Source organism: Nomascus leucogenys, chromosome 15 (assembly GCF_006542625.1).
Source record: "Nomascus leucogenys isolate Asia chromosome 15, Asia_NLE_v1, whole genome shotgun sequence".
Taxonomy (NCBI): domain Eukaryota; kingdom Metazoa; phylum Chordata; class Mammalia; order Primates; family Hylobatidae; genus Nomascus; species Nomascus leucogenys.
The window spans coordinates 87,734,848-87,762,160 of record NC_044395.1 but is presented as its reverse complement, the minus strand read 5'-3'; the positions used below and the strand labels follow the sequence as shown (position 1 = coordinate 87,762,160).

General features: G+C 37.7%; 1 protein-coding gene across 1 annotated transcript; it reads left to right on the top strand.

Moving 5' to 3' along the window:
* The first annotated feature begins 175 nt into the window (after positions 1–175).
* Positions 176–25,624, top strand: CCDC34 (coiled-coil domain containing 34). Its single transcript, XM_003254342.3, has 6 exons — positions 176–1,191; positions 7,080–7,218; positions 14,430–14,537; positions 22,582–22,740; positions 23,296–23,437; positions 25,101–25,624. Exons 1-6 carry the CDS (start codon positions 608–610, stop codon positions 25,313–25,315), a joined length of 1,347 nt encoding a protein of 448 aa, XP_003254390.2. The 5' UTR covers positions 176–607; the 3' UTR covers positions 25,316–25,624.
* The last annotated feature ends 1,689 nt before the right edge of the window (positions 25,625–27,313 follow it).

The window sequence follows — 27,313 nt, the reverse complement described above, 5'->3', positions numbered from 1 at the left end:
CAAAAGCCCTATTTATTTACAAATTACAGTTTTGTCAGCATGAATAAAGCATCCACCTCTCCTTTACTGCCTTTATCCCCATTCCCGAGAGTGCCCCTAAGATCCCACATAAAATGCATATCAGCATATTTACTGAGATCATTTTTCACCACAAAAGGATGAGGAACTTAAGGGCGAGACTTTTAAACATCTATCCTTTGTGCTTTACGCAGACCCTACCATACACTAGAGGCTTCAAAGAGGTCAAAAATTCACATGTGTAGACAAATTAGGTCCCCTAAGATGCCAGGCAAAGGAAGTGCTACCAAAACACGCAAAAACTGCCCTGAAAGTGCGTTCTGGGAACCTGTAAACTTGGATCAAGTTCGCTCCCCTCTCCTCAAAATACATCGACTTGTGCTGAAAGAAATCACGACCGATGCTCATAATTCTGACTTCGTAATTATATAGGGGGTAGTTTTGGTTTCTGCTTCTTTCCCTGATTCAGTGACAGGTAACATATTTCATGTACAAAATGAACTGCAAACAAGGGACAGGCAAACAAGGGACAGGCCCTCAAAGTTGTCGGTAGGGAGCCAGGACTCCGCCAGTGGCGTGGGGAGACACCATGCTAAACAAGCTTGCAAACAGCAGGCACCTTCCTGCCACTGAGGAGGAAGGGCTGGCCAAGGGAGGTGGGGGCGGAGGAAGCCAAGCTCTGCAGGCCCAGACAAAGCCCTCCCGGCCTCCACGCGTCGCCATGGCAACGCAGGGTCTGTGCCGGCCGGGATTGGCCGGCCTGGCGCGCGCAGGGCCCGCTGGGAAAGCGCGTCCCCGCCGCGGCTCTGCCAGTTTGAACTTGGTGGGCCAGATGTGGGCGGCGGGGCGCTGGGGGCCTACTTTTCCCTCTTCCTACGCCGGTTTCTCTGTCGACTGGAGACCCAGGTCTCGGCCCTCCTCAGGCTCCTTCTCCGTCCCTATGACGGGCGCACGTGGGCAGGGGCTGGAGGTGGTGCGCTCGCCGTCGCCGCCGCTGCCGCTGAGCTGCAGCAATTCCACCAGGTCGCTGTTGTCTCCCCTTGGCCACCAGAGCTTCCAGTTTGACGAGGACGACGGTGACGGGGAGGATGAGGAAGACGTGGATGAAGATGCCCATGATTCAGAGGCCAAAGTGGCGAGCCTGAGAGGAATGGAGTTACAGGGGTGCGCCAGGTAAACCCGAGGCCGCCCGGCCGATTCAGCCCTTTTCAAGATTCGTTAGACCCTCTTAAGTACCCCCTTCTAACACCCTCCTGCCCTCCGCCCCGAAGGCAGAGCAGGCGCTTGCAGACTGAGGTGCCGTGGTTTTTTTGGCACCTAAAGAGCCCTGTGCAAATTCTTGCAAATGACGATAGATTTCCTATGGCTGTTAATCCTTTTTTCCTGAGATATTATGATTGCTGCAGTCTCACTTCCCAGAAAAATGCATATAGTCTCAAACACACAAAACTTTGCTACCATTTCAGGCGTCCTATGAATCCTCAAAAGCCAGATTGTGGACTCCAGAACTCTTATCCCAAACCTGAACACCAGAACGTGGTTTACTGCACCTTAGTAGTACCTGTGGTTGGTTATTCTGAAAACATACTGATTGCTAGTGAAGTGGGTTGTAGTAAACAGGTCACTTTTTATAACAAAGTGCTGAAGCACAGAGATTAGTAATGTCAACCTCAGCATGTGGAGACATGGTTAGATAGGATCTGAGCATGCACAGAGGAATGGATGTCATTGTATCAATGTTAGGACCAATGGGGTTATTAGAACTGTCTTAATTTGTTTATTTCTACTGTTATTCACTCAGCAAACATTGTGTGCCACATATTAGTCTAGGTACTGGGGACCATAAACAAGATACTGGTCTCTACTCTCATGGAATTGAAGCCTAAATCAATCCACTTATTTTACAGGTAATAAAACCATGGCTCAGAATGCAAAAAGTGACTCAAAGACATGCACCTAGTTGTTAGCAGACCTGGGTCTACTAAGAAGATAGACAGATCATGTTCTTTTTCCTAAACTGCATGCCTAGTATTGGGTATATAGAAATAGGAGCAAAGGGCCTCTCCCTGTAGGAATATTTCTGAGACAGGCCCAGTAATGCAGGTCCATTCTGGGATAGACTCATTACGTTTTCTTCGGAAATCACTTACAAGTTTATGATTGTCAAGCTGTGTAAGGCACAGTACAGGAGCTCTAAGAAATACAGGCCAGAGAACTCATGCTTTATGTGTAAATAGCAAGATACCCCCTTCAGTATAGGGTGTTCATATCCAGCATCAATGAATGAAATATGGAACCCGTATGAAGTAACCCGTATACATGGTTACAGGAGTGAATTAGTTACGGATGAGAAGTAAAAGTAAGTACATTGGTGGGAGTGGAGATCAGAAAGAGTAACCAAGCAAGCCACTCATCCAGGCTGGTTGTAGCAACAAGAAACAGGCCTCCTCTGATCAACCTGATAGTAAAATTTAATGGTAGAGTTAGGGTTTCAGTAAATTGTTTTCATCTGGGCCTTTGTAGGTATTCTTCAGGACTGAGTTGGTCTCAAAGGTATTTAAAGTAAATTTGAAGGCTTTAGGAAATACTCTGAGCATAATCAACTGGACTAAGCAATCTGGACATAAGTTAGTGACCTGCGGAATAAATGACCATCGGAACTATAGCTCAGCTACCGAAACCTTGCATTAGTTTCCAAGAGCCAAAGCCCTGACTAAGTGGAGCCTGCCAGGAGAGGAGGCGAATGTATGTAGTCTCACTTATCCAAAGCCAGAATGAGCTGGTAGCACCACAGGGCTGCCTTCCTTATCACATTTCAGTCCCTATGAATCAAAGGAGTAGCTGGGACGTGGGTTTGAAAAGAGAATGCTGAAGTTGTCAAGCATTGTGTGGCAAGTATCAGATGCTTATTAGGTGCTCAATAAATGTGTGCTGACTGCATGCCCATTTCCCACTTCCTAAAGAACAGATACATGCAGTGATTATTGTCAAATGCTTCCGAAACTTAGCACTTCCTTTCAGGAAAGGTAGATTTTTAGAAAATTTCCTCATTCCTCCTCCCCATTGGTCCTAACATTCTTTGGTACAATGACATCCATTCTTCTGTGCATGCTCAGATCCTATCTAACCATGTCTCCACATGCTGAGGTTGACATTGCTCATCTCTGTGCTTCAGCACTTTGTGTTATAAAAAGTGACCTGTTTACTACAACCTACTTCACTAGCAATCAGTATGTTTTCAGAATAACCAACCACAGGTACTACTAAGGTGCAGTAAACCACGTTCTGGTGTTCAGGTTTGGGATAAGAGTTCTGGAGTCCACAATCTGGCTTTTGAGGTCAAACTGCTGACCTCTCTTTGGGGCCCTGGACAGCTTGGGAGTGACAGGATGAAGAGAGCAGGCAACCTGAGTCATAGCCCTTTCATTGTTCTGGGTTGTGAGTATTCTGTATGGAGCAGAGAGCAACCTAGAGAGCTGTGTGGGATTTTATGCCTTTTCTCCATGCCTCACCTGCCACATTGATCTGACTGGCAAAATGAATCGGGTAAGGCTTCTTTGAGCTAGACTCAGGCATCAGCTGCACATAATGGATATTACCTCAAGGTATTTTTGGTATAAACAGTGCCATGTTTAGAGGATGCATTGACCTTCAAGGGTATTGGTCAGAACTGAGATTAAGCTCAAAGTTAGCTTCAGACAAGATAATAAGAAGCGTTTTCCTGGAATATTTTATAATGTGCTCTGGGCCTGCTGTTTATCTATTCAGCTTTATCCTGGTTTTTCTACCACTATCCATTAGGAAAACCGTGCTGTAATAAATATCTTGTTCACAAGTGGCCACTTGTCAAGCCTTTCTTGATTATAAGTAAAGCTGTAGTGTGTGCGCCACGCATTTTGGACACATTTGTTATAAATATTAAGGAAGGAAATTTAATATTCAAAGTGTCATTTCTTAAAAGAAAATCCCACTGATGTGATTGTCTTTCAACGAATATTTCCTAGGACCCTACTATATTCTCGACCCTAAGCCAGGCTCTCGAAATAAAAAAATGAGTTAAGATATATTTTCTTTAATGAACTCATGGCCTGTGGCAGAGATGAACAAGTGACAGGAAGCCCAAGAGTTGTGGCTCCAGGCAGTGCTGGAGTTGAATTTTGAAGGGACAGTAGGAGTTTGTCATAGTAATAATAATAAATGACTTACTAAGTACTTACTGAGTACCTGGAACTATATTAAGTGCTTTAGCATGGATAGTTTCATGCAATACTGCCTGTAAGGTAGCCAGCCACAACTGTCATCTCCATTTTATAGACAAGAAAACAGAAGCTTAAAGAAGTTTTTTAAAAAATGTAAATAGCTTAGCCGGCCGTAGTGGCGGGCGCCTGTAACAGGAGAATGGCGTGAACCAGGGAGGCGGAGCTTGCAGTGAGCGGAAGATCGCGCCACTGCACTCCAACCTAGACTACAGAGCGAGACTCTGTATTAAAAAAAAAAAAAAAAAAGAAGAAAAAAATGTACATAGCTAGGAAGATGCAGATAGGATTTCACCCAGGCTGTTTTACGCCCAAATCTAAGCTCTTAATCTGACTTTATGCGGAGGTGGAAGAAAGGAATTTCAGATTTAGGTGAAAGTTACAGGGCATGGGGCGTGGCACATTCATCAACCTGCAGGAGGAGTTCCTAGTGAGTGAAATGTAGAGTCTGGATCAGCTGTTGTTGAAAGAAGAGGCTGGAAGATAGGCAAAGGGCTGATTCATGGGTGTCAGGCTAAGGAGTTTGGATTTTATCCTGTGGGTAAAGATGCCATTGAAGAACTTTAAGATGAGGAGTGACATGATAGAATGATACATTTGAGGGATGAATCTGGCAAGAGGTGTGGATAATGGTTTGAAAGGGAGAAAGGGAGGCCAGTTTTGTCCAGATGGTGGTTGTAAGGTTGGAGGAAACAAGAATGGCTTTCAAAAGTGGAAAGAGGAATTGACATAACTTGGTTGATCATGTGGGTATGGGAGGTGAGGGGTCCAGATGTTGATGAGGAGCAGGTGGAGTCAAAGAACTAGGGCTTCTGGCTTGAGTAACTGGCTGGAGGGTGATACGATTCACTGATGTAAGATTGTAAGAGGAGGCCGGGTGCGGTGGCTCACGCTTGTAATCCCAGCACTTTGGGAGGCCGTGGCGGGCGGATCACGAGGTCAGGAGATTGAGACCACGGTGAAACTCCGTCTCTACTAAAAATACAAAAAAAAAAAAAAAAAATTCGCCGGGCGTGGTGGCGGGCGCCTATAGTCTCAGCTACTCGGAGAGGCTGAGGCAGGAGAATGGCGTGAACCCGGGAGGCGGAGCTTGCAGTGAGCCGAGATCGCGCCACTGCACTCTAGCCTGGGCGACAGAGCGAGACTCTGTCTCAAAAAAAAAAAAAAAAAAAAAGAGGAGTACACTTTCTTGGTGGGAAGGGTGATGGGTGGATGGCAGAGGATGATTAGATTTGTTTTCTTTTTTTTTTTTTTTTTTTTGAGACGGAGTCTTGCTCTGTCCCCCAGGCTGGAGTGCAGTGGCGCGATCTCGGCTCACTGCAAGCTCCGCCTCCCGGGCTCACGCCATTCTCCTGCCTCAGCCTCCTGAGTAGCTGGGACTACAGGCGCCCGCCAACACGCCCGGCTAATTTTTTGTATTTTTAGTAGAGACGGGGTTTCACCGTGTTAGCCAGGATGATCTCGATCTCCTGACCTCGTGATCCGCCCGCCTCGGCCTCCCAAAGTGCTGGGATTACAGGCTTGAGCCACCGCGCCCGGCCTAGATTTGTTTTCAACTGATTGATTTAAGTTGAGTTATGTATCACATAGTTGGAAATAAAGATCTGGAACTCAAGATGACGGTCTGGCCTGGAATTACTGATATAGGCATCATCAGCATGTAGTGGTAGTTGAAACTACACTACAGTGGGGGCAGATGGGTTCCTTCTGCAAGACTGGGAAGGAAAGACGCATGTAAGAAATAACACATCAACAGTGTCTCTTTCCTACTAGAATACAAATTTCATAAGGGCATGAATGAATGAAGAAATAATAGTAGCAGAAAATAATGAGTAAGCTGAATCTATGAAGTAGAAAAGTTGTGCAAAGCAGTGGGTGAAGCAATTGGTTGCTAGAAACAGGAATGTGAAAGAGACAAAGAACTGAGTCTGTAATAAACTAGTCTTTAGAGCTACTTTATATCCTGAACAACCTTGCTTTTATGGCTGCTGATTGTTAAGCTTTTTCTAAGTTTCATGAAGCTTGTGTATCTGGGCAAGACCCTGTGTTCTTTATTTATGTATGTACTTATTTCCCTGCCCCCTTCTCTTTACCCTGAGTTGTTATTTTTCCTTATCCTCAGAAGAGACAGACTGACAGAGGTGCATGAGGGAGATGGAGACTATGGTAGGAGGTAACCAGGCTAGAGAGTCATACACACCCTGTGTAAGGATTGGCAAAAGGGTGTCAACCAAAATGTTAAAGAATGTTTTGTGGCTTCTTATTTCAAAACAATTTCAAACTTATAGAAGAGGTGAAATAATATAAAGAACTTTCATTTACCCTTCACCCACAGTCCCTAATTGTTAACATGTTTGCTTTATCATTCTCTTTGTGTGTGTACTACATAATCTTTTTTTCCTGAACTACTTAAGGGAGGGAAAGGGAAGAGTCTGCTTCAGGATCTGATTAGGATTATATGTTGTAATGAGTAATTAGTTATCCAGGTAAGATTTTTAGAAATAAAAAAGTGTTGGCATTGAGGCAAATGGATAGGGTGTGGGTTATCCCAATGGGGTGTTAAATAACGTGGTTTTAGAAGATGAAGGAATTCAAAGGCAGTTTGATAGATAAACTAATTCAAATATTAGAATTTCTTTTCATGATTTTTCAAATGTATACTTATGTATAATTCATGTATATTTGTAAAAATCACAATATTGTAAATACACTATTAAGTTTTGCTTTTACTGTACAGTTAAGTGATTTGGACTAGGAAGCAAAAGAGGTTCTTGTACAAGTACTATAGTAGCCTCTCTTTTGTAGCACTGAGGTTGAATCAGAAGATAACGAAGAAGAACAGAAACAGGTGCGCTTACCGGAAAGCCGCCTGACACCATGGGAGGTGTGGTTTATTGGCAAAGAAAAAGAAGAACGTGACCGGCTGCGACAGAAAGCTCTAGAGGTAAAACTAGACAGTGTTCTTTTTGTTTAATCTGTGAGCTCAGAAAGTAGAGCTGTAGTTGTAAATTAAAATGTTAATGTTATTATTCCTGAAAACAAAGTCTTTGCATTTATGTTAGTTTACTATATCAAATTTAATAACTAATAAGTCATAATAATAGAAATATGTTCATTGTTAGAGCATTTGGAAAATACAGCTAAGCATAATTAAGAAAATTAAAATCTCCTCTAATTTCACTGTCTGAAGATAATCATTGTTAGTATTATGACATAGCTTTCCAGATTTTCTTCTATGTAAATTATTTTGAAATATGTACGAATGTATATATATGTTGTATGTGTACATACACTGGAGCATCAACATATGTACATTTAACTAAAGTAAATTCAACTGTATACACTCAGCAAAATTTTTAACTTCACTGAAACAAAATAGAGGCAGGAATCTACCTGCCCCCCCACCGCCCCCAACCCCACCCCACCCCACCGTGTGTCACTCGTGAGCATGTGCCCTGTGTGCCGGGCGGTGGGAAACTGCTTGCTAGTCTTTCAGGGTGTTTCAGTTTCTCTGTGCCTCCCTCACTTATGGACATTTCCATGTGTGAGTCTCTTTTGAACTTTTACTATATGAACTCAAAAAAAAAAATAGTTTTAGATGCATTTTCACGTCCCTTCTTTAATGAGAATATTCACATATTTTTTGAACTTTTACTATTTCAGAACATGGCAACCAAATAGATTTGGATAATTTGGCATCCCCTAAACTCACTATCCAGACTATCTGAATTATTCCTATCCAAACACTGAAGCCAGATAAATTTGAATGATGAGGGACACTTCTTGTTTTTAATGAAACAGGATAAAACTCTTTTTCTCTATCATTAAACATTTTTATAACATTTTAAAATGGCTAATATTATTTAAATATATTTAAAATGTATTACATATTTGTTAAAATATAGTTATCTGGTTCACTCTTGTTGGATGTTTCAGTTTATTAGTAATTGTTGCTAAAAAAAGTCCTGGGAATTGGCTGGGCAAGGCAGCTCACACCTGTAATACCAGCACTTTGGGAGGCCAAGGCAGGTAGATCACCTGAGATTGGGGGTTTGAGACCAGCCTGACCAACATGGAGAGACCGTCTGTACTAAAAATACAAAATTATCTGGGTGTGGTGGTGCATGCCTGTAATCCCAACTACTCGGGAGGCTGAGGCAGGAGAACCACTTGAACCCAGGAGGCGGAGGTTGTGGTCAGCCGAGATCACACCATTGTACTCCAGCCTGGCCAACAAGAGCAAAACTCTGTCTAAAAAAAAAAAAAAAAAAAAAAAATCCTGGGAACAAAAGCTTCATGATCTTCCTTAGAATAACTTTTCTGTTAGTTTTGAAGCCAGTTATTGTTTGATAAATTTCTAACCAAGCAGGCAGTCACATGTCCCAGAGGCTTGGCATAATTCAAATGATTATGAAAACTAATACATTTTGCTATTTTCCTATTGTATGATACTTTGTATTCTAGATTACAAATTTATTCCTGGAAAAGTGCACTGTTAGAGTGGCACTTATTTCCTCTTGGCAGTGCACAGGGCTTGAGAAAGACCTTACGGTTGATGTTAGGCAAGAATAATAAAAACCCTGGTTCTTTTATTTGCTGGGTGTAAGCAAGTTATTTAAACTTTTATGTTGACATTTTCTCGTCTGCTCAAGAGGAATAAAATAATACCTGTGTCACAGGGGTTTTGTGAGGATTAAATGTAATGAAGTATAAAGATGCCTGGCTTTGTTTTTATTTGTATTGTTATTTATATCATTACTATTCATAGTCTTCTTAAAGCTTTTTCATTTATTTTCAGAATTAGGGTGTATTTTTGAATTCCCAGACTTACTTCTCTTACCTCAATGACTAATTCCATTATTTAGTTAGTAGCTTTTAAGAATATTTGTTCACAGTGAGCACTCTATTTTTTTATGTTATAAAAACACATACCTACATGTATCTCTCTCTATATATGCATTTATACATATGTATGTGAAATAGCATCTTAATTTTGTACAAAACCTGGTGTTCTATTCTTTTTTCAAAAGGCTGGTCATAAGTCATTAAATTGGTTTTAAACTTACAATTCAGAAAATACTGATCCAGTGAGTTAATGGTAGAACAAAATTCAATTTCTGGTATTGGGCTTTATCTACAGTCTCACAAGAAGTTACTTGTTATATTAAGAAAAGGAGGGTCACTTCAAGTCATTTTTAGTCGGTATACGGAGAAAAGTTAATTAAATTTCAGAAAGTTAGTAAAGCCCGGGCTTGGTAGTCACATAGAACAAGACTGAAATTTTAGCCTTGCCATTCTAATTCTGTGACATTAGAAAAGTTAATTAACTTCTCTGAGCCTCAGTTTCTTCATCTATAAGCCAGATGTTAGAGAGGCAATAGTGGAGTAGTTAAAAGTGTAAATTCTGGGTTTTGTTTTGGTTTTTTGAGACAGGGTTTCACTCTGTCACCCTTGCTGGAGTGTAGTGGCGCGATCACAGCTCACTGCAGCTTTGACCTCCCCTCCTCTTCCACTTCAGCTTCCTGAGCAGCTGGGACTGTAGGCACACGCTACCATGCCTGGCTAATTTTTGTTTTTATTGTTTTTTTTAGGCGGGGGAAGGGGGTGGGTTTGCCATGTTGCCTAGGCTGGCCTCCAACTCCTGGGCTCAAGTGACACCTCCCAAAGTGCTGGGGTTACAGGTGTGAGCCACGGCGCCTGGTTTAAAAGTGTAAATTCTTGGTTTAAAAGCGTAAATTCTTCCTGCATTCAAAATTTGGACTTTGGGGAAATCCTTAACCTTTCTGTGTCTCAATTTCCTTATCAGTGAAAGGGGGAGAATAATATTTGCTTCATAGTGCTGTTATGAGGACTAAATGAACATCAGGATATGGACTAATATCTACAAAGCACTCAAAGTTATTATATACGAAAGGAGATCATAATAACTGCTATGAAGATTTGTTTTGAGAACAGATTAAAATAATAAATATAAACCCTACCACAATGATAAGCACGTAGCAGGGTATAATTATTTGTAATTTGGTTCAAAGATTAAAACCTTTTATATATTTAGTAGTTTGACATTTCTTATGGCTACTTTATTACTCAACTCTGAAGTGATTCAGTTTTAGCATGACTCTTACGTATCAGTTATGCCAGGGATATCCTAACACATAGGCCAACTACTCAGCTCGTTGTAAGCTCATGTTGAGCTTTTGTGGTATTCACGTTCTTTCGCTGCCTTTTCCTTTATTTTGTTTTTATCTCATGTTTTCCTTATTTTTCTGTCTTTATTGACTGTATTCCCTAATTTGTTTATAAACCATATCAAATTTTTAACCATAAAGAATAGTCATCTCAGATCCCTATTAAAACTAAAAAGCATGAAAGGCAGAAAAGCAATTTTGCCAAGGCTTCGTTCATGGCAGAACTGGGACTGGCACTTAATTCTTTGACTTCCATTTAAATGCTTTTCCCACAATATCAAGATGTATTTTAGAAATAAGTGAGTCAGACATAGTATTTATTTTTTAATGAACTCTGGCTTTCGTATTTTCTTCCTTTAAGATTTAAGAGAAAATTTGTAGGATAGTTTAATCATTGAAAAGATCATGCACACTCATAAATTTGATTTGAGCATCAGACATTTGGTTTGTTTCAGACATCTCTGTGGGACTAAGTTAAAAAATTATTTTAATTCATAAAAAATTACCCACTTACAAAATGTTATACATTTGTAACTTTTGTTGAGATGATAAATATGGTAAATATTGAATCAATTATCAAGCATTATGAAAAACTAGTATATTGGTTTTGTAGGTCATTTAATTTTTATTTACTTTTTAATTATTATAAATAATTATTTAGCCAACTGCTCCAGGTTCTCTGTGGTCATTGGCTGATTCTAATTCTTAATATTTGCTTCAATATATTATTATAATCAGTTGTAAATTATAACAATTATCTAGTTTGTGAGTAGTCCTAGTGCCTTCTTTTTTTTTTTTAACCATCTTGCCTTTGGCCATTTTATTCATTAGCCCTTAATGAGCCCTTAATGAAGGAATAGGGCAGGATATAGAGCTGTTGGTGAAACTCAAAACTCAGTTTTTCTGATTATTACCTTCAGTGGTAAAAAATTATTTGAAAGTAGGCAAAACCTATTAAAATAAAAATGCATGTTTAAGATCTTCTTTGGATTTTGGTTTTCCATAATCAAGTGTTGTATTCCACGGGAAAATATTAATAGCTATCTCTAATCCTGTTGAAATTCAGTGGTATACCAGAAGACCATGTAGGGGCCTTTCAAAGGAAGACTCCAGCTGTGTCCAGAAGGAGACTGGCCTTTGTGGTAAACATGGAGTCATTCAGGGTGGGAAATTCTAAGAAGGGCCAGACTTGGAAGGGAGGGTTGTGTCTCAAAATGTGATGTATATTCTGGTTTGACAAATTACTTGAACAGACATCCTGAGATTAGAACACTGTTTGGGTTATTGGTAGCATTTTCTAGGTACATTTTGACCCTTTTTTAACCCCTCAATCAACATTAGCTAAAATTTGTTAGCCATCAAATAGGAGTACAGGGTTTCTTTTTTTCTCATGTTTTAGTTTAGGCAAATGAAGAATCTTAAAAGGTACATTTAATTATACATTTAAATAATTACTTTTCTTGAAAATAAAATTTGGGACTATTTTGGAAATTTTTTTTTTTTTTTTTTTTTGAGACGGAGTCTCTCTCTGTCACCCAGGCTGGAGTGCAGTGGTGCAATCTTGGCTCACTGCAAGCTCTGCCTCCCGGGTTCACGCCATTCTCCTGCCTCAGCCTCCCGAGTAGCTGGGACTACAGGCGCCCGCCACCACACCCAGCTAATTTTTTGTGTTTTTTTTTAGTAGAGACGGGGTTTCACCATGTTAGCCAGGATGGTCTCGATCTCCTGACCTCGTGATCCGCCTGCCTTGGCCTCCCAAAGTGCTGGGATTACAGGCGTGAGCCACCGTGCCCGGCCTTTGGAAAATTTTTGATATATAGTTGTCAGGTCTATATCTTGCCAATTAATGTCTTTCATATTTATATATTTGTATATATATACACATATGCACATATAAACATACATATATACACACATGTATTTGTGTACCTGTATATATATATATATATAATTTTTCCCCCTTTTGTTTCCTGACATAAGTCCAAACCCTCTTTTCCTTTTCCTTTTTTCTTTTTGAGATGGAGTCCCACTTTGTCACCCAGGCTGGAGTACAGTGGCGCGATTTCAGCTCACTGAAACCTCTGCCTCCCAGGTTCAGGCGATTCTCTGGCCTCAACCTCCCCAGTAGCTGGAATTACAGGCATCTGCCACCACACCTGGCTAATTTTTGTATTTTTAGTAAAAACAGTGTTTTACGATTTTGCCCAGGCTGGTCTCAAACCGTTGACCTCAAGTGATCCATCCGCTTCAGCTTCCCAAAGTGCTGGGATTACAGGCATGAGCCACCGCGCCTGGCCCAGAGGCCCAGACCTTCTTTTTCTTGTAACTCATATACTATGGCACACTCTTAGTCAATCTTCCTCAGAATAGTTCTCATCCCTTCAAATGCAGTCTTCAGCCTTTGTCATTAAGAGCTCTGAATTTTCCCTTTTGCCAGGTATTCTTGTTTCATATAGTTCACTTTACTTTGCCTGTCTCAAAAGACCTTCTCCATCTAGCTAGTACCACACTCAAATTTTCTACCCCCTCCCACCTCTCAATCTCTCTCATTTTGAAGCCATCTTTTCACTGTTCCTTGTATGGTGCTCATTTCTGACTAGCCTGGTAGACTAGGCTAGGGGGAAGGGAAGATGTTTCTCCTCATCTTCCCTTCCCTTCTCTGAACTTTTATGATATGCAATAACTCTCAATGTAGCACTTATTTCTTTAGTGTATAGAGAATCAGATCAGAGACTTCTGGGATTTCATCTTTATATCAGATTTATATCAGTTCTTGCTAGGTCCATAGTAGGTGTACCATAAAAGTATACTGAATAAGTCAGCAAAGAACAATAGCTGCTGAAGTGATGAAAAATCCTTAAAGATGGATATTTGCTTTTGGGGGTATAGTGTTTAAAAGTTGGAAGACTTCCTGAGTGAGGGCAGCTATCTTCTATGCAGCAGAATTTTAGGATGAGTGATTATGGAAGACAGATTTCCTGTGACCAGTTGTTTAAAATGCAAAAGAGATGTTCTTGGTGTCAAGTTTTATCTTCATTTAAGACACTGGAATTAGTCTGAGGGTTGGAAAATTGTCTTTCCCACTACCACCCATGCCCAAGTAGGTAGGTGTTTGGGAAAGAAAGGGCTATGGAGGAGAGTGGAGACCAACAGAAGATACGTAAGGTATCTGACTATTAGTATCTAAAGACAGAGAAGAAAAATAACCAGTAATTATGGTTGTGAAGTCCTAGTGAAGTCTAGTTTGAACAGCATTCTCAACCAATGCAGCAATTTAACTGATGAGTGACAGAGTGGTGGCATTCAACTTGTAGTTTTATTTGGCCATACCTTTCACATTCTTTTTCCTGAGGGAATGCCCAAACGTGTAGATTCGAGTGACAGCAAGGCAGTTAAATAATCTGGGATATGAATGTGGTTTTGTTTTACACTTCAGCAGCTATAAAATCAGTGAAGAAAACTCTGGGTTCTTTTTTTCCCTAAGGAAAATTGAATGGTTTCTTTGTATTTCTTTTGTGTAACTGAATTAAAATTTTAATATAGGGATTATTTAATTTCTATGCTTTATCTTCATCAGGAATCCAGAAGCTTCTTATAACTGTAAAAACAAAACAAAACAAAACAAAGTTGCAATTCTCTTGAGCTTCTGCCAGTAGCTTAGAGTGATGCCAAAATTTATGTGTGGGAAAGTTGATTTCAATGAGGGTAATTTAGCTGAAGTTTAGTCTAGGAAACTAGTGTTTTGCTGCCAAGCAATTATTTGCACATTTCTAAAAAATGACTTATACTTTTACCAATGCTTTTTTTCATCATAGACTGGTTACTTAAGTTATTGCCACTAGTGGCATATGCTCTGTAAAGGAAACTATATTCTTGTTTAATTTGGTTAATAACCTCAGACTTTTAAAATATACATTATTTGGGTGCTTCTATTAAATGTTGCCTTTTGTCTAAATAAAATCCACAGGAATTAAATCAACAACTAGAAAAAAGAAAAGAAATGGAAGAACGTGAAAAAAGAAAGATAATTGCTGAAGAAAAGCACAAGGAATGGGTTCAGAAAAAGGATGAGCAAGTAAGGAGGGGAAAATGGATACACACGTTGACATCTCTTTTGCAAAATATTTCTTCCTATTACACTTCATTACCTAGGTTTTAAAAAATACTTCTCGTAGAGTCTTTCTTCTCTGGCTTGTTTTGTTTTTCCATCCTGGTGGATATTTATCAAGTCTCTATCTTCTGCCCTTTGCCCTCTACTTTTCTCCTTTTTCCCTCCTGTGGCTTGCACTAATATTTGCCTGCAGGCAGTCACCAAGTCTGTATTTCTAGGCCTGACCTTCTGGATCCTTATGGCAAGTGCCTCCAAGTCTGCAAATCTAAAACAACCCATTTTGCCCATTCCTCCTTCTTAAAACCATTCTCCCATTTCTCTGTTTCCTTCCGCTGTCTTCTTGGTCACCAAAGCTTAATTAGAATTCTTCTGTTGTTCATGGCACATGGATACATATGTAACAAACCTGCACATTGTGCACATGGACCCTAAAACTTAAAGTATAATTAAAAAAAAAAAAAATTCTTCTGTTGTTCCTAATCATCTCCTCCTTTTCTTTACAATTACTACTCCCCTGTTTGTGATCTCTTTCCATTACGCCTTTCAACTTATTGTTTACTTCTTATACTGGATTGTAAGCTACATAAGGGCAGAGATTTTTGCCTCTTTTGTTCAGTTTGCCAGGAGCTAGATGAGTACCTGCGCATGATATGTGTCCAAAAATAGTTCAGTTGAATGAAGATGTTCATTGAACGGATGCATTTTTTCCTTTTAATTTTAGTATATTCTTGTATGGATCACACACATTCAAAATTTTAAAAATACTTATTCTGTGGTCAATTTGTCTTCTGTTGTGATTTTTACGTATTTAGAGTGGTACTGCTTTTATTATTATAATCCAGTTTTACAGATGTGGAAAATGTTTAAATTGTAGGACAATATTTTAAATTTTAATTCTAACTTTTTATCTTTATTGTTGAATCTAATGCCCAGTGGTATTAATAAGAGTACTAAGTAAATAATTTCAGTAAATTGAAGATGATATAACCTTCTTCATCCAAGTATTATAAGAAGGAAATCGGTTAGATGTATGTGTGTGTTATAACCGTATTTGTTTAGAAGTCAATTACTTTTTTTTTTTTAAAAAGTTTACTTCATCCCATGATATAACAAGAAAGAGATCTTTGTGAATAAATTCAAAAATCAAAATAAGTCTCTGTGATTGTTATAAAACTTTGGGTAATATCTTTTTGAAATTTGTAACTATAAAACAAAATTATTTTACACATGCAGAATAGTTTGCTCTTTCCTCTAAAAGTCCCTCTTCTAATGCCATTAAGCTAATTTTACCATGCCAATCAAACCTAGTTGTTGTTTGTCTAAGAATGTAAGATACTGCTGGGAGACAATATATTCACTGTTTTAATTAGTGGCAGTAGACCTAATCCAATTATTTGAAGAAAAAAAAAAATTATTTCTTTTGGAGGGAAGTGGCTTGCCCTGACATAAATCACTAGTTATTGCAGGCAAAATTCCGTAATGTTGAGAATTATTTAAAAATAAAACTGAGAAGTTATATTTACCTGTTCTGCAGACCTCTTGTTCATGTTAAGGAATAATTGATTATTCTTATTTTTTTTTTTTTCTTTAAGACCTATCAGATTTCTTCTTTCAGATGTAGTTACATTTACCTCTATTTGTAAAGACTGCTCTCCTGGTTCTTCTCTTCCTGTCTGGCATCTAGCTTTTTTCTCCTCTGTTTACATTTCATGGTGTGTGGTCCTCAGCTGCCTCCAGCTTCATTCACATTTTAGCTGTATCTGTGGCTGCTATTTTCTCTAAGTCATATTCACTGTGTTTTATGAAAAAATCAGACACAAAGAGTTTATGCATTCATTAGCAAAGCTAGTTTCTTATAATATGACTGTAAATTCTTAAGTGCTTTTAAAATAAATGTTCCATCTCATCTGGTACTCCTAACATTTGTGTTGCCATGGTAATTTATTTTCTGGATGTGTTTATTACAGTGTTATCACATATTTTGTAAAAGGTCCTTTACTTTTAATGTTTTTAAAAATTATTTAAAAATAAAATCGTTTTTAATTCTCAAAACACAACTGATTTTCTAATGTAAGACATTAATTCAGATCAACAAGGTATATGATTGATAATACTGTTATCATTGCATTATTCATGCTTTCAACAAATATTTACTCAGCTTTTACTATGTGTGAGGCACTACTGGAGAAAGCAAAATAGAAATCCAGAAACTTTAAGTAGCCAATTGTTACGTTAGTTTCCTTTAGTTGTATGAAACAAAGGTTCTCTCAGTGCAGCGTCTTTAAAAAAGGAAGATTTATTGTTGTGCTCTGTGTGGTATAGAACTAGCGTGCCAGAAAATCTGAAGCCACTTAGTGGCTGGTTCCTCTCTCAGTAGTAGTGACTACTCTGAGTGCCTGTTGTGTCTTCCTTTTGCTAACTGAAGGCATTCTGTTCACGCTTCTTTAGTTTAAATCCTACAGAAGTCTGTCTGATTTTTTTTCAGAATTAATTCTATTGAGCTATAGTTTGCATACAATAAAATATAACTATTTTAAGTTAGATGACTTTGGCAAATTTAGGTACCCATGTAACCATCACCATTAAAGATATAGAACACTTCCATCACCCCAGAAAGTTTCCTTTTGCCCCTTTGCATTCACCCCCACTCCCTGCCCCCAGCCAGCCTCAGCTCCAAGGAAACCATTAATCTGCTTTCTGGACCTGTAGATTAGAGTTGCCTTTTCTATAATTTCATATAAATAGAATGATAGAATACATACTGTTTTGTGTTGGTCTTTTGTTTTAAAACTTATCCTGATGTTTCATGTATTATTCCTTTTTATTGCTGACTATAGTATTCTATGAAATACATTTCATAGAATATGTTTATCTGTTTCATTCAATTTCATAGAAATTGTTTGTTCACTAGTTGATGGACAATTGAGTTGTTTTCAGTTTGTGATATTATGAATAAAATTCTCTGACCACTCATGTACAAGTCTTTTTGTGGACACTTGTTTTCATTTCTCTTGGGTGAATGCCTAGGAACTAAATTACTGGGCTATATGGTAAGTATGTGTTTAACTTTATAAGAAATTGCCAAACATTTGTCTAAAGTACTTGTACCATTTTACATCTCCACTACTATTATAATAAGAAAGTTCCAGTTGCTCCACATCTTTGGCAGATTTGGTATGTCCAATCTTTTTCATTTTAAGTCCTTCTAGTGAGTGTGGAGTGGTATGCCATTGTTTTAATTTTCATTTCCCTGAGATCTAATGATGTTTAGCATATTTTCATAAGCTTATCGTATTAGTCTTCTAGAGCTTCCATAACAAAATACCACAAATTGGGTGGTTTCAACAACAGAAATATATCTTTACTCACAGTTCTGGAGACTGGAAATCAAGGTAAAGGCATCTGTAGGTTTGAGTTCTCCTGAGGCCTCTCTTCATGGCTGTCTTTTTATGTCCCCACAGGGCTTTTCTCTGTTCACATATATCCCTGGTGTCTCTTCCTCTTCTTGTAAGGACACCAGTCCTATTGGATTAGGGTCCTACCCTTATGACCTCATTTAAACTTGACTACCTCTTTAAAGATCCTATCTCCAAATACAGTCACATTGGGGATTAGGGATTCAACACAGGAATTTGGGAGAGGGGCAGGAGTACAATTCAGTCCATAACATATATTGACCATTTCTACATCTCTTTTGTTGTTGGCTTGTTTTGTGTTGTGTTGATTTAAGTCATTTGCCCATTTTTGAAGGGATTGTATGGCTTATTATTAAGATACGAGAATTTGTATATTCAGACTATAAGTCCCTTCTCAGATATATGTATTGCAAATATTACTTCCCATTTAATTTTTCCTTCCTTCCTTCCTTCCTTCCTTCCTTCCTTCCTTCCTTCCTTCCTTCCTTCCTCTGTCTTCCCTCCCTTCCTTCCTCCCCTCCCCTCCCCTTCCCCTCTCTTCTCTCTCTTTTTTTTTTTGAGTCAGAGTCTCACTCTGTTACCCAGCCTGCAGTTTAGTGGCACGATCTTGGCTCACTGCACCTCTGCCTCCCGGGCTCAACCAATTCTCGTGCCTCAGCCTCCTGAGTAGCTGGGATTATAGGAGTGTACCACCACACCTGGCTAATTTTTGTATTTTTAGTAGAGATGGGGTTTTGCCGTGTTGGCCAGGCTGGTCATGAACTCCCCATTTAATTTTTCTTAATGGTATTTTTTTTTTTTACTAACAAGAAGCAGCACTGTTTAATGGTATTTTTAAAGAGAAGTTTTAAATTTTGAATAATTTCCCTATTTCAGTTTTTTAAATAGTTGGTAGTTTTTGTGTTCTATTTAAGAAATGTTTGCCCACCACGAGAGGATAAAAATACTCTCCACTGTTTTCTTCCAGAAGCTTTATAGCTTTAGCTTTAGCTGTATGTCTATTTCAGTTTAATTTTAATGTATAGTATGCATTAAAGGTCAAGATTCACTTGTTTGCATGTGGATATCCAATTGTCCTAATAATATTGACAAGATAATCTTTTCCCTATTAAACTACCTTTGGCACCTTTGTTTAAAATCAATTGACCATGTATTTATAGGTCTGTTTCTGGATTCTAGTCTATTCTGTTGATTTATATCCTGTGCAGTACCACACTGACTTGTTACTATAGTTTTATAGTTCTGAATTTATTATTCTTGAAATCAGATAGTGTAAATCCTCCAGGTCTTCAATTCTTTTTTAAACTTGTTTTAGTTGCCCTGCATCTTTCCATATATAGTTTAGAATCAGCTTATCAATTTCCCTAATAATGCCTGTCCTAATAGTGCTTGGCACTATTGGGATTCTGCTAAATATAAACACATAGATCATTTTGGAGAAAATTGCTATCTTAATAATATCAAATTTTAAATCTATAAACATGGTTTTTCTTTCCAGTTATTTATGTCTTCTTTAATTTCTCCCAGCAGTGTTTTTTAGTTTTCAATGTATAGCAGTATTATCTTTTGTTAAATATATTTCTCAGTATTTCATGTTTTTGCTGATGAGGGCAGTTATCTTGCCTTGTTCCTGATATATAATATATATTTTATATATATACACATATGTACAACACACACACATTTATAGCATATATGTAACACATGTTTATAACACGTAACACGTGCTTATAACATAAGTAACATGTTTATAGCATATATGTAACATTTATAATTTATAGCATACATGTTTGTAACATGCAGCATGCATGTGTTTATAACATGCAGCATGCATATGTTTATAACATATATATATGTTTTTTTCCCAGCCACACTCATACAGAACGTTTCTGATATTACCTTGTAATTTCCATGCCTGGTTTTGATATCAGAATAATGCTGGACTCTTAAAATAAGCTTTGATGTGTTTACTTTTTCTCTGTGTTCCAAAATCATTTTTTCAAGGTTTGATACTATTAAGATATGCCACAATAATATTTTATATTATTAAAATATGGAGTATCTTTAACTGTGTAATGGAATCAACTAGTGAAGCTTTCAGTGACTGGAGTTTTTGTAGGAAAGTTTTAAATTTTGAATTGTTTTTATAAGTAGAGGGTTATTCAGACACTACTTTTTCTCAAATTCATTTTGGGAAGTGACATATTTTAAGGAATTTTGACATTTCATTTAAAATATTGAATTTATTGGCATAAAGTTGTTTTTAAGATTCTCCCATTTTGATTTCTGTACGATGTCTGTAGTGATCTGCCACTCACCGTCTCTATGACCTTAGGCAAATTAGCCTCCATGTGCCTTAGTTTCCTCCTTTGTAAAATGGGATAATAATGGTATCTACCTCACATCATGATTATAAGAATTAATTGGGAGTGTATACAAATAAAGTATGTAGAATGGTAATAGACATAGTTAGCACTCAATAAATGTCAGCTGCTATAATTAAAAACAATGCAAGAACTGGTTGATTTCTTGTAGGTAAAGTCATGGAGGACAGTCATGAGTCACATGGAGATTAAGCAAGATATACTCCAAGGTCCTTTTCAATTTGTAGATCTTCTGACAGTTTGAAGTAGTTAAAATCCAGTATTGTTCCAATGGCTATTGAGTTCTCAGCATGAAAAGATTCTGTTTCACAGCTATTGGCTGCCCAGCGAGAAGGAAATACAGCAACTTTTGATACAACTTGGGGAATTACTTGAGCTTTGATTTTTTTTTTTTTTTTTTTTTTTTTTTTTTGAGACGGAGTCTTGCTCTGTCTCCCAGGCTGGAGTTCAATGGCACGATCTCGGCTAACTGCAACCTCCGCCTCCTGGGTTCAAGCAATTCTGCCTCAGCCTCCCAAGTAGCTGGGATTACAGGCGTATGCCACCACGCCCAACTAATTTTTTGTATTTTTAGTAGAGACGGGGTTTCACCATGTTGGCCAGCCTGGTCTCGAACTCCTGACCTCAGGTGATCCACCTGCCTTGGCCCCCAAAAGTGCTGGGATTACAGACATGAGCGACCGCGCCCGCCCTGAGCTTTGATTTTTAAGACCTGTCTTTCCTGCACAGCCCTGGACATACCTTGTCTATAACTGATGTTTGTTGAGTCTTCATTGAATTGCTTATATTAATGTATTCTATAAGCTGCTTTCAAGGGAAGAATTTCTTTTCTTGGCTCATAATGATTTGCCTGGGTGATATGTATGGCATTTGTATTGCATATACTTTTTATGCCTTCCAGATTTGTTTCCAAACCTTTGATAAAGAAGACTAGCTATGTCATTGGTTATTTAGAATTTAGCTGTGTTGGTAGATTATCATTTAAATAAGAAGGAAAAAATATTGAGTTATAGTCTGTGTCAAGGATCAATATTTTTTTTTCTATAAAGGGCCAGTTAATGAATATTTTAAACCTCTGGGGTCATGCAGTCTCTGTTGCAGCCATTCAGCTTTGCTATCATAGTGCAAAAGCAACTATAAACAATAAATATGTAAACAAATGAGTGTGGCCACATTCCTATACAACTTCATTTACAAATACAGGTGGATGGTAGACCAGATGTGACTGGCAGTCCTTAGTTTGCCACCCTCTGGTCTATGGAAGAATTATATAGCCAGAGATTTGCCTGGATGTGCCCTTACATACAGTGTTTAATGAGCATTATTCACTTCTCCTCTCTTAATTCACTGATGGCAAAGATTTATGCAAATATTAATATTGACAAACTGTCCTGGAAATATGTGTGTGTGTATATATATAAATATATATATATTTATATATATAAATGTGTGTGTGTGTGTATATATATATATATATATATATATATATATATAGCCCCTGTTTTAGAATGAGAGTAAGCATCCATGAAAAAATACTAAGGTTCAAACCATCTAACAGATTGTAATTTTTATTCACTATCATTTATTCAACAAATTTTGATTGAACACTATATTAGTCTGTTTTCATGCTGCTAATAAAGACATACCTGAGACTGGGAAATTTACAAAAGAAAGACGTTTAATTGGACTTACAGTTCCATGTGGCTGGGGAAGCCTCATAATCATGGCAGAAGGCAAGGAGGAGCAAGTCACGTCTTACATGGATGGCAGCAGGCAAAGAGAGAAAGCTTGTGCAGGGGAACTCCTTTTTTTAAAACTGTCAGATCTTGCAAGACTTATTCACCAATTGCCCCTCTGATCCAGTTACTTCCCACCAGGTCCCTCAAAGATATTTGGGTGGAGACACAGCCAAACCATATCAAACACCTGCTGTTCACTCAGCACTGCCCTAGGCTCTGAGTGGACATTGGTGAGCAAGATCTTTGTCACTGACCTCATGAAACTTATAGCCCAGCAGGTAGACTGACATTGAACTGTTAATTGCAGGTATGTTATATATTTTCATAAACCATGTTGTGCCAACTGCCATGATATCATGTCTATTTTTAAAAATAATTGAAGTTTAGAAAATTGCTGGATGCAGCAGTCTTTCCTTAGATGAGTATATTTACTGGTATTACAATTAAACTTTATCTATTTTTATTTAAGAAAAGAAAAGAAAGAGAACAAAAAATTAATAAAGAAATGGAGGAAAAAGCAGCAAAGGAACTGGAGAAAGAATACTTGCAAGAAAAAGCAAAAGAAAAATATCAAGAATGGTTAAAGAAAAAAAATGCTGAAGAATGTGAGAGGAAGAAGAAAGAAAAGGTATTTTTATTAAAGTGACCAGTTAGAATACCTAACTTTGGTGTTCATATGTGTCAACTGTATCTTAGAAAAAGTATCTAATAGAAAATTGGCACTATATTAGCATAAAATAAACACATGAAGCTATCCTGTTATGCTGTGTTTAAACTTCAAAAATGAATATGCATTTGTAGTTTTCTTAAGCTGAGAAATAGAAAGCCTGTTGATATTTTTTCAGTCAGGTTTAAAACTTGTTGCTGTTATTCCTTTTAAATATTTTTCAATGCATTTTATGGGATGTCTTACTACCATTTTATAAATTACTATTCTTTGAAAACAGCAAATACTTTTTTCTTTGTGGGTTTGATGTCTTATTGTTTTTCAGAGCTGGACACCTTAGTGTATGTCCCTGATCATGTTCAATATTCTACTCATATTATAAAAATATGATTCAGTATTATGACCAGTAAGCCATTGGGGTAGGAAGCTACTGGAGAAAAAAAGAAGTAGTAGAATTTGAATGGAATGTATAGTTACAGAATATCCCTGGAAATATTTTGGTCTTGTCATTTTAAGGAAAAAGAAAAACAACAGCAAGCTGAAATACAGGAGAAAAAGGAAATAGCAGAAAAAAAGTTTCAGGAATGGTTGGAAAATGCGAAACATAAACCTCGTCCAGCTGCAAAGAGCTATGGTTATGCCAATGGAAAACTTACAGGTTGGTTTTTATGTTGTGTGGCTTACATAAATATGGTTTGCAGAAGCAAATATTATACTCCTTTTGACAGAAATAGAAATGTGTAAAAATTATTTTTCTTTCAAATTACTATTTTCCAGAAGATTATATTATAAACATACCATGTTCCTATGGAGATGCCACAAATGTACTGTCATTCTCCACATTTGCATTTCTTAAAAGCAGTAGTTACAAAACTGCAAACTTATGCTTTAAAGTAATGATTTGTAACATTAAGAAATGAATAGTGTTCTCTTACATTTTTTCATTGATAAAGCCTTAATCAGGATATATTTTAAGGGGTCGTTTTGCCTCCTCTCCTTCTAACCCTCTCTAAAGCAGAGCTTCCCGTGTCCTTGGCACATTCTTTGTGTGAGGTAGAGTACTAGACAGCACATGAACCAGACACAAAACCGATTGGCCTTTAGTCTTGGTCTGATTATAAAGGGCAGTGCATGTTTTTCTTTGTGCTTCATGTTGGAAGCTCATACCTTGCTGACAGCTGCCTTCACTTGTTTAAGTGATTTATTATTAAAATACTCCCATTCTGTTTTGTTCACACAATAGAACATATTCCAGACTTTGTTTTGACCATCTTGGTGAAGTGAGTGTTGACATATCTATGCAAAGTGGGTTGCCAGTGTCTGAAAGACACATTCCTGCTGTCAGGATTAGGCCTCTCTCATATGTCAAGAAGGTCATCTGTTTTAGCTACTGAGCATGTCCCGCTCCTTCTTTTTGTTTCTTGCTTGAAAAAAAGAGTAATAAGCAGTGGCTTTAACCCAGTAATTGGGTAGTAAAGTTAAAAGTTTAGGTGGGAATACTAAACATATTGCGTAGAAATTAATTACTAAAATAATGGATTGTTTTATTAATGTTTTGCATTTTTAATGAGTTTAATTCTAACAAGCAGCATATTTGTCTGCAAATGCTGTACTTAAGTTTCTTTATTCTTTATGCTCATATCATTTTTATGAATTATGAAATAAAGGAATTTTTGTGCCAGTAGTGACTGAAGGATTTGGAGATGATTTGTAAAATGTTCTTCCTTCAAATGTGTTTATTAGATGTCAGACATCACAATACTTTAAACACTTCATATACATTAGCAAAAGAATGCTCCGTAACTCATAATCACAATTACAGTGATATTGTGAAATCTTATTGACACTGATTCAGAATTTCTGTGATTCTAAACAAGAATCTTGATTTACTATAACTTCATATGAAAAATAAATGTTTTTCTGTAAACTTCAGTATCTGACAAGTGGAAGCTAGTACACAATCCAGTAGTTTCCCAGACTGAGTTTAGAAAATGAAAGTTTTGTTCAATTTAAGGATCGTAAAATTAATTTCTTAGTAAAAATTTCACAGGAGTTTGATTTACATAGGTTTTAACACTAATGTTATTTGGATTCTTAGAATTATCGTTTATGCTTTAATTTTAACTGTGAATATTTACTGTATTTGGAAAGTGTTACTTCTTTGAAAATATCAAGGAGTTTAAGTTTCAAATAAGTCACATTCGCTTATTAGTGATAATTTGTCCATTTGACATTTTAACATTTTTCTAGAAGTTTTAAGTGGCTTCTTTGATGTCAAGAAAGTTTTTCCTTGTTTTGATCTGATTTTTTAATAATTTTAGGTTTTTACAGTGGAAATTCCTATCCAGAACCAGCCTTTTGTAATCCAATTCCATGGAAACCAATTCATATGCCACCTCCCAAAGAAACTAAGGTTCTATCAGGAAGGAAGAGTAAAAGACCTGTGGTAAGTCAGCCACACAAATCATCATCTCTGGTAATTCATAAAGCCAGAAGCAATCTTTGCCTTGGAACTCTGTGCAGAATCCAAAGATAGCATATGTGGAAAATAACATGCTTTTATCTGGAGGTATTTAATTTAAAAATCAGAAATTGTTTTTTACTGCTCAGTCAATAACTCAACACTTAATGTGATTATTGACAAATAGCAATTTTTGCATTTGTATATGGAGTCCTTAGAGTTGAGGAAGATATTTTCTGGATTTTGGTTTTTATAAACTTTTCAAGGTTGATCTTGGCATGTTGTTTTGTAGAATAAGTGGCTGAATATGTAAGAATTGTGTTTGTATTTAGCTTGCATTAAAAGTACACTGTAATACCAATAAAACTAACAATTTTTCTTGTATTGTTTTATATTGTTACTAGTTTACATTTATAAACATAAGATTAATTTGTTCAAAACAAGCACCTCTAAACTGCATGCTTGAGTAACCCTTAGAAGAATGTAAAGCAAAAAAAAGGAAATAGAAAAAACGTTTAAGGGATGGTGGGTTATAATTTAAGTGGGTTAGCACCCTAGATAAATCAAAAACAGTCTTTGCTGATGGGTTTTGGCATATTTTTCCCTGTGTAGATATTTTAATTTTATTTATGTTACATTAATTTAATTATTTATTTTGAGACAGGGCCTCCCTCTGGCTCTGTTGCCCAGGCTGGAGTGTAGTGGCATGATCATAGCTTACTGTAACCTTGAACTTGTGGGCTCAAATGATCCTCTTACCTCAGCCTCCTGAGTAGCTGGAATCACAGGAGCATGCCACCATGCACAGCTAATTTTTTTTTTTTTTTTGGCAGAGATAGGGTCTTCCTATGTTACCCAGCCTGGGATATTCTTAAATTAACTAACTGAAGGCATGTTTTGTTACAAATAAATCAGAGTTGGGGTTTCCAAAGGAAATTTTTTTTTTTTGAGATGGAGTCTCGCTCTGTTGCACAGGCTGTGCAGTGGCGCAATCTTGGCTCACTGCAATCTCTGCCTCTCAGGTTCAAGCGATTCTCCTGCCCCAGCCTCCTGAGTAGCTGGGACTACAGGCGCACGCCACCATGCCCAGCCAATTTTTGCATTTTTAGTAGAGACCGGTTTTCGCCACGTTGGCCAGGATGGTCTCGATCTCTTGACCTTGTGATCTGTCCACCTCGGTCTCCCAAAGTGCTGGGATTACAGGCGTGAGCCACTGTGCCGGCCTCCAAAGGAAAATTTTAAAACATTGTTTTATACGCTGGCTGGGCGTGGTGGTTCATGCCTGTACTCTCAACTCTTAGGGAGGCAGGGGCAGGAGCATAGCTTGAGCCTGCCTGAGCCATATAGTGAGACCCCATTCTCCACAAAAAGGAAAAAACAAAAGACAAAGCCATTGTTTTGTACTCTGATCTTAGATTAACATGTAGTAATCTTGAGATGCTGATATTTTGCCACAGTGTAAAAATACGTAAACATTAATTATAATTAGGTTGCTAGTTTCAAAATTAGGATTATTGCATTATTTTTTAATATTAAAAATTTTAAATGTTAAGTGATGTTTTTCTGAGGTAGAAATCACAGATCTTATTAATAAATACATTTTAAGGACAGTGGTTCAACCGGGAGGCAGAGGTTGCAGAGAGCCGAGATCACACCACTGCACTCCAGCCTGGGCGACAGAGCGAGACTCTGTCTCAAAAAAAAAAAATAAATAAAATAAAATAAAAGAATAGTGGTTCAAATGATTACCAAAACAATGCCTAGCATTTTTTTTTTTTTTTTTTTTTTTTTTTGAGGCGAGTCTCGCTCTGTCGCCAGGCTGGAGTGCAGTGGCGATCTCCGCTCACTGCAAGCTCCGCCTCCCGGTTCACGCATTCTCCTGCTCAGCCTCTCGAGTAGCTGGACTACAGCGTCCGCCACCCCCGCTAATTTTTTTGTATTTTTAGTAGAGACAGGGTTTCACTGTGGTCTCGATCTCCTGACCTCGTGATTCGCCCCTCGCCTCCCAAAGTGCTGGGATTACAAGCGTGAGCCACCACGCCCGGCCTAGCATTTTTTATTAAATTTAAAAGT

What these genes read in the sequence shown, in the direction of transcription:
- CCDC34 (XM_003254342.3), top strand. Translation starts at nt 608, where the DNA reads ATGCTAAACAAGCTTGCAAACAGCAGGCACCTTCCTGCCACTGAGGAG. An exon ending in TGCGACAGAAAGCTCTAGAG is followed by an intron (nt 7,219 to 14,429) that starts GTAAAACTAGAC and finishes TAAAATCCACAG; the next exon opens with GAATTAAATCAACAACTAGA. An exon ending in TGCCAATGGAAAACTTACAG is followed by an intron (nt 23,438 to 25,100) that starts GTTGGTTTTTAT and finishes TAATAATTTTAG; the next exon opens with GTTTTTACAGTGGAAATTCC.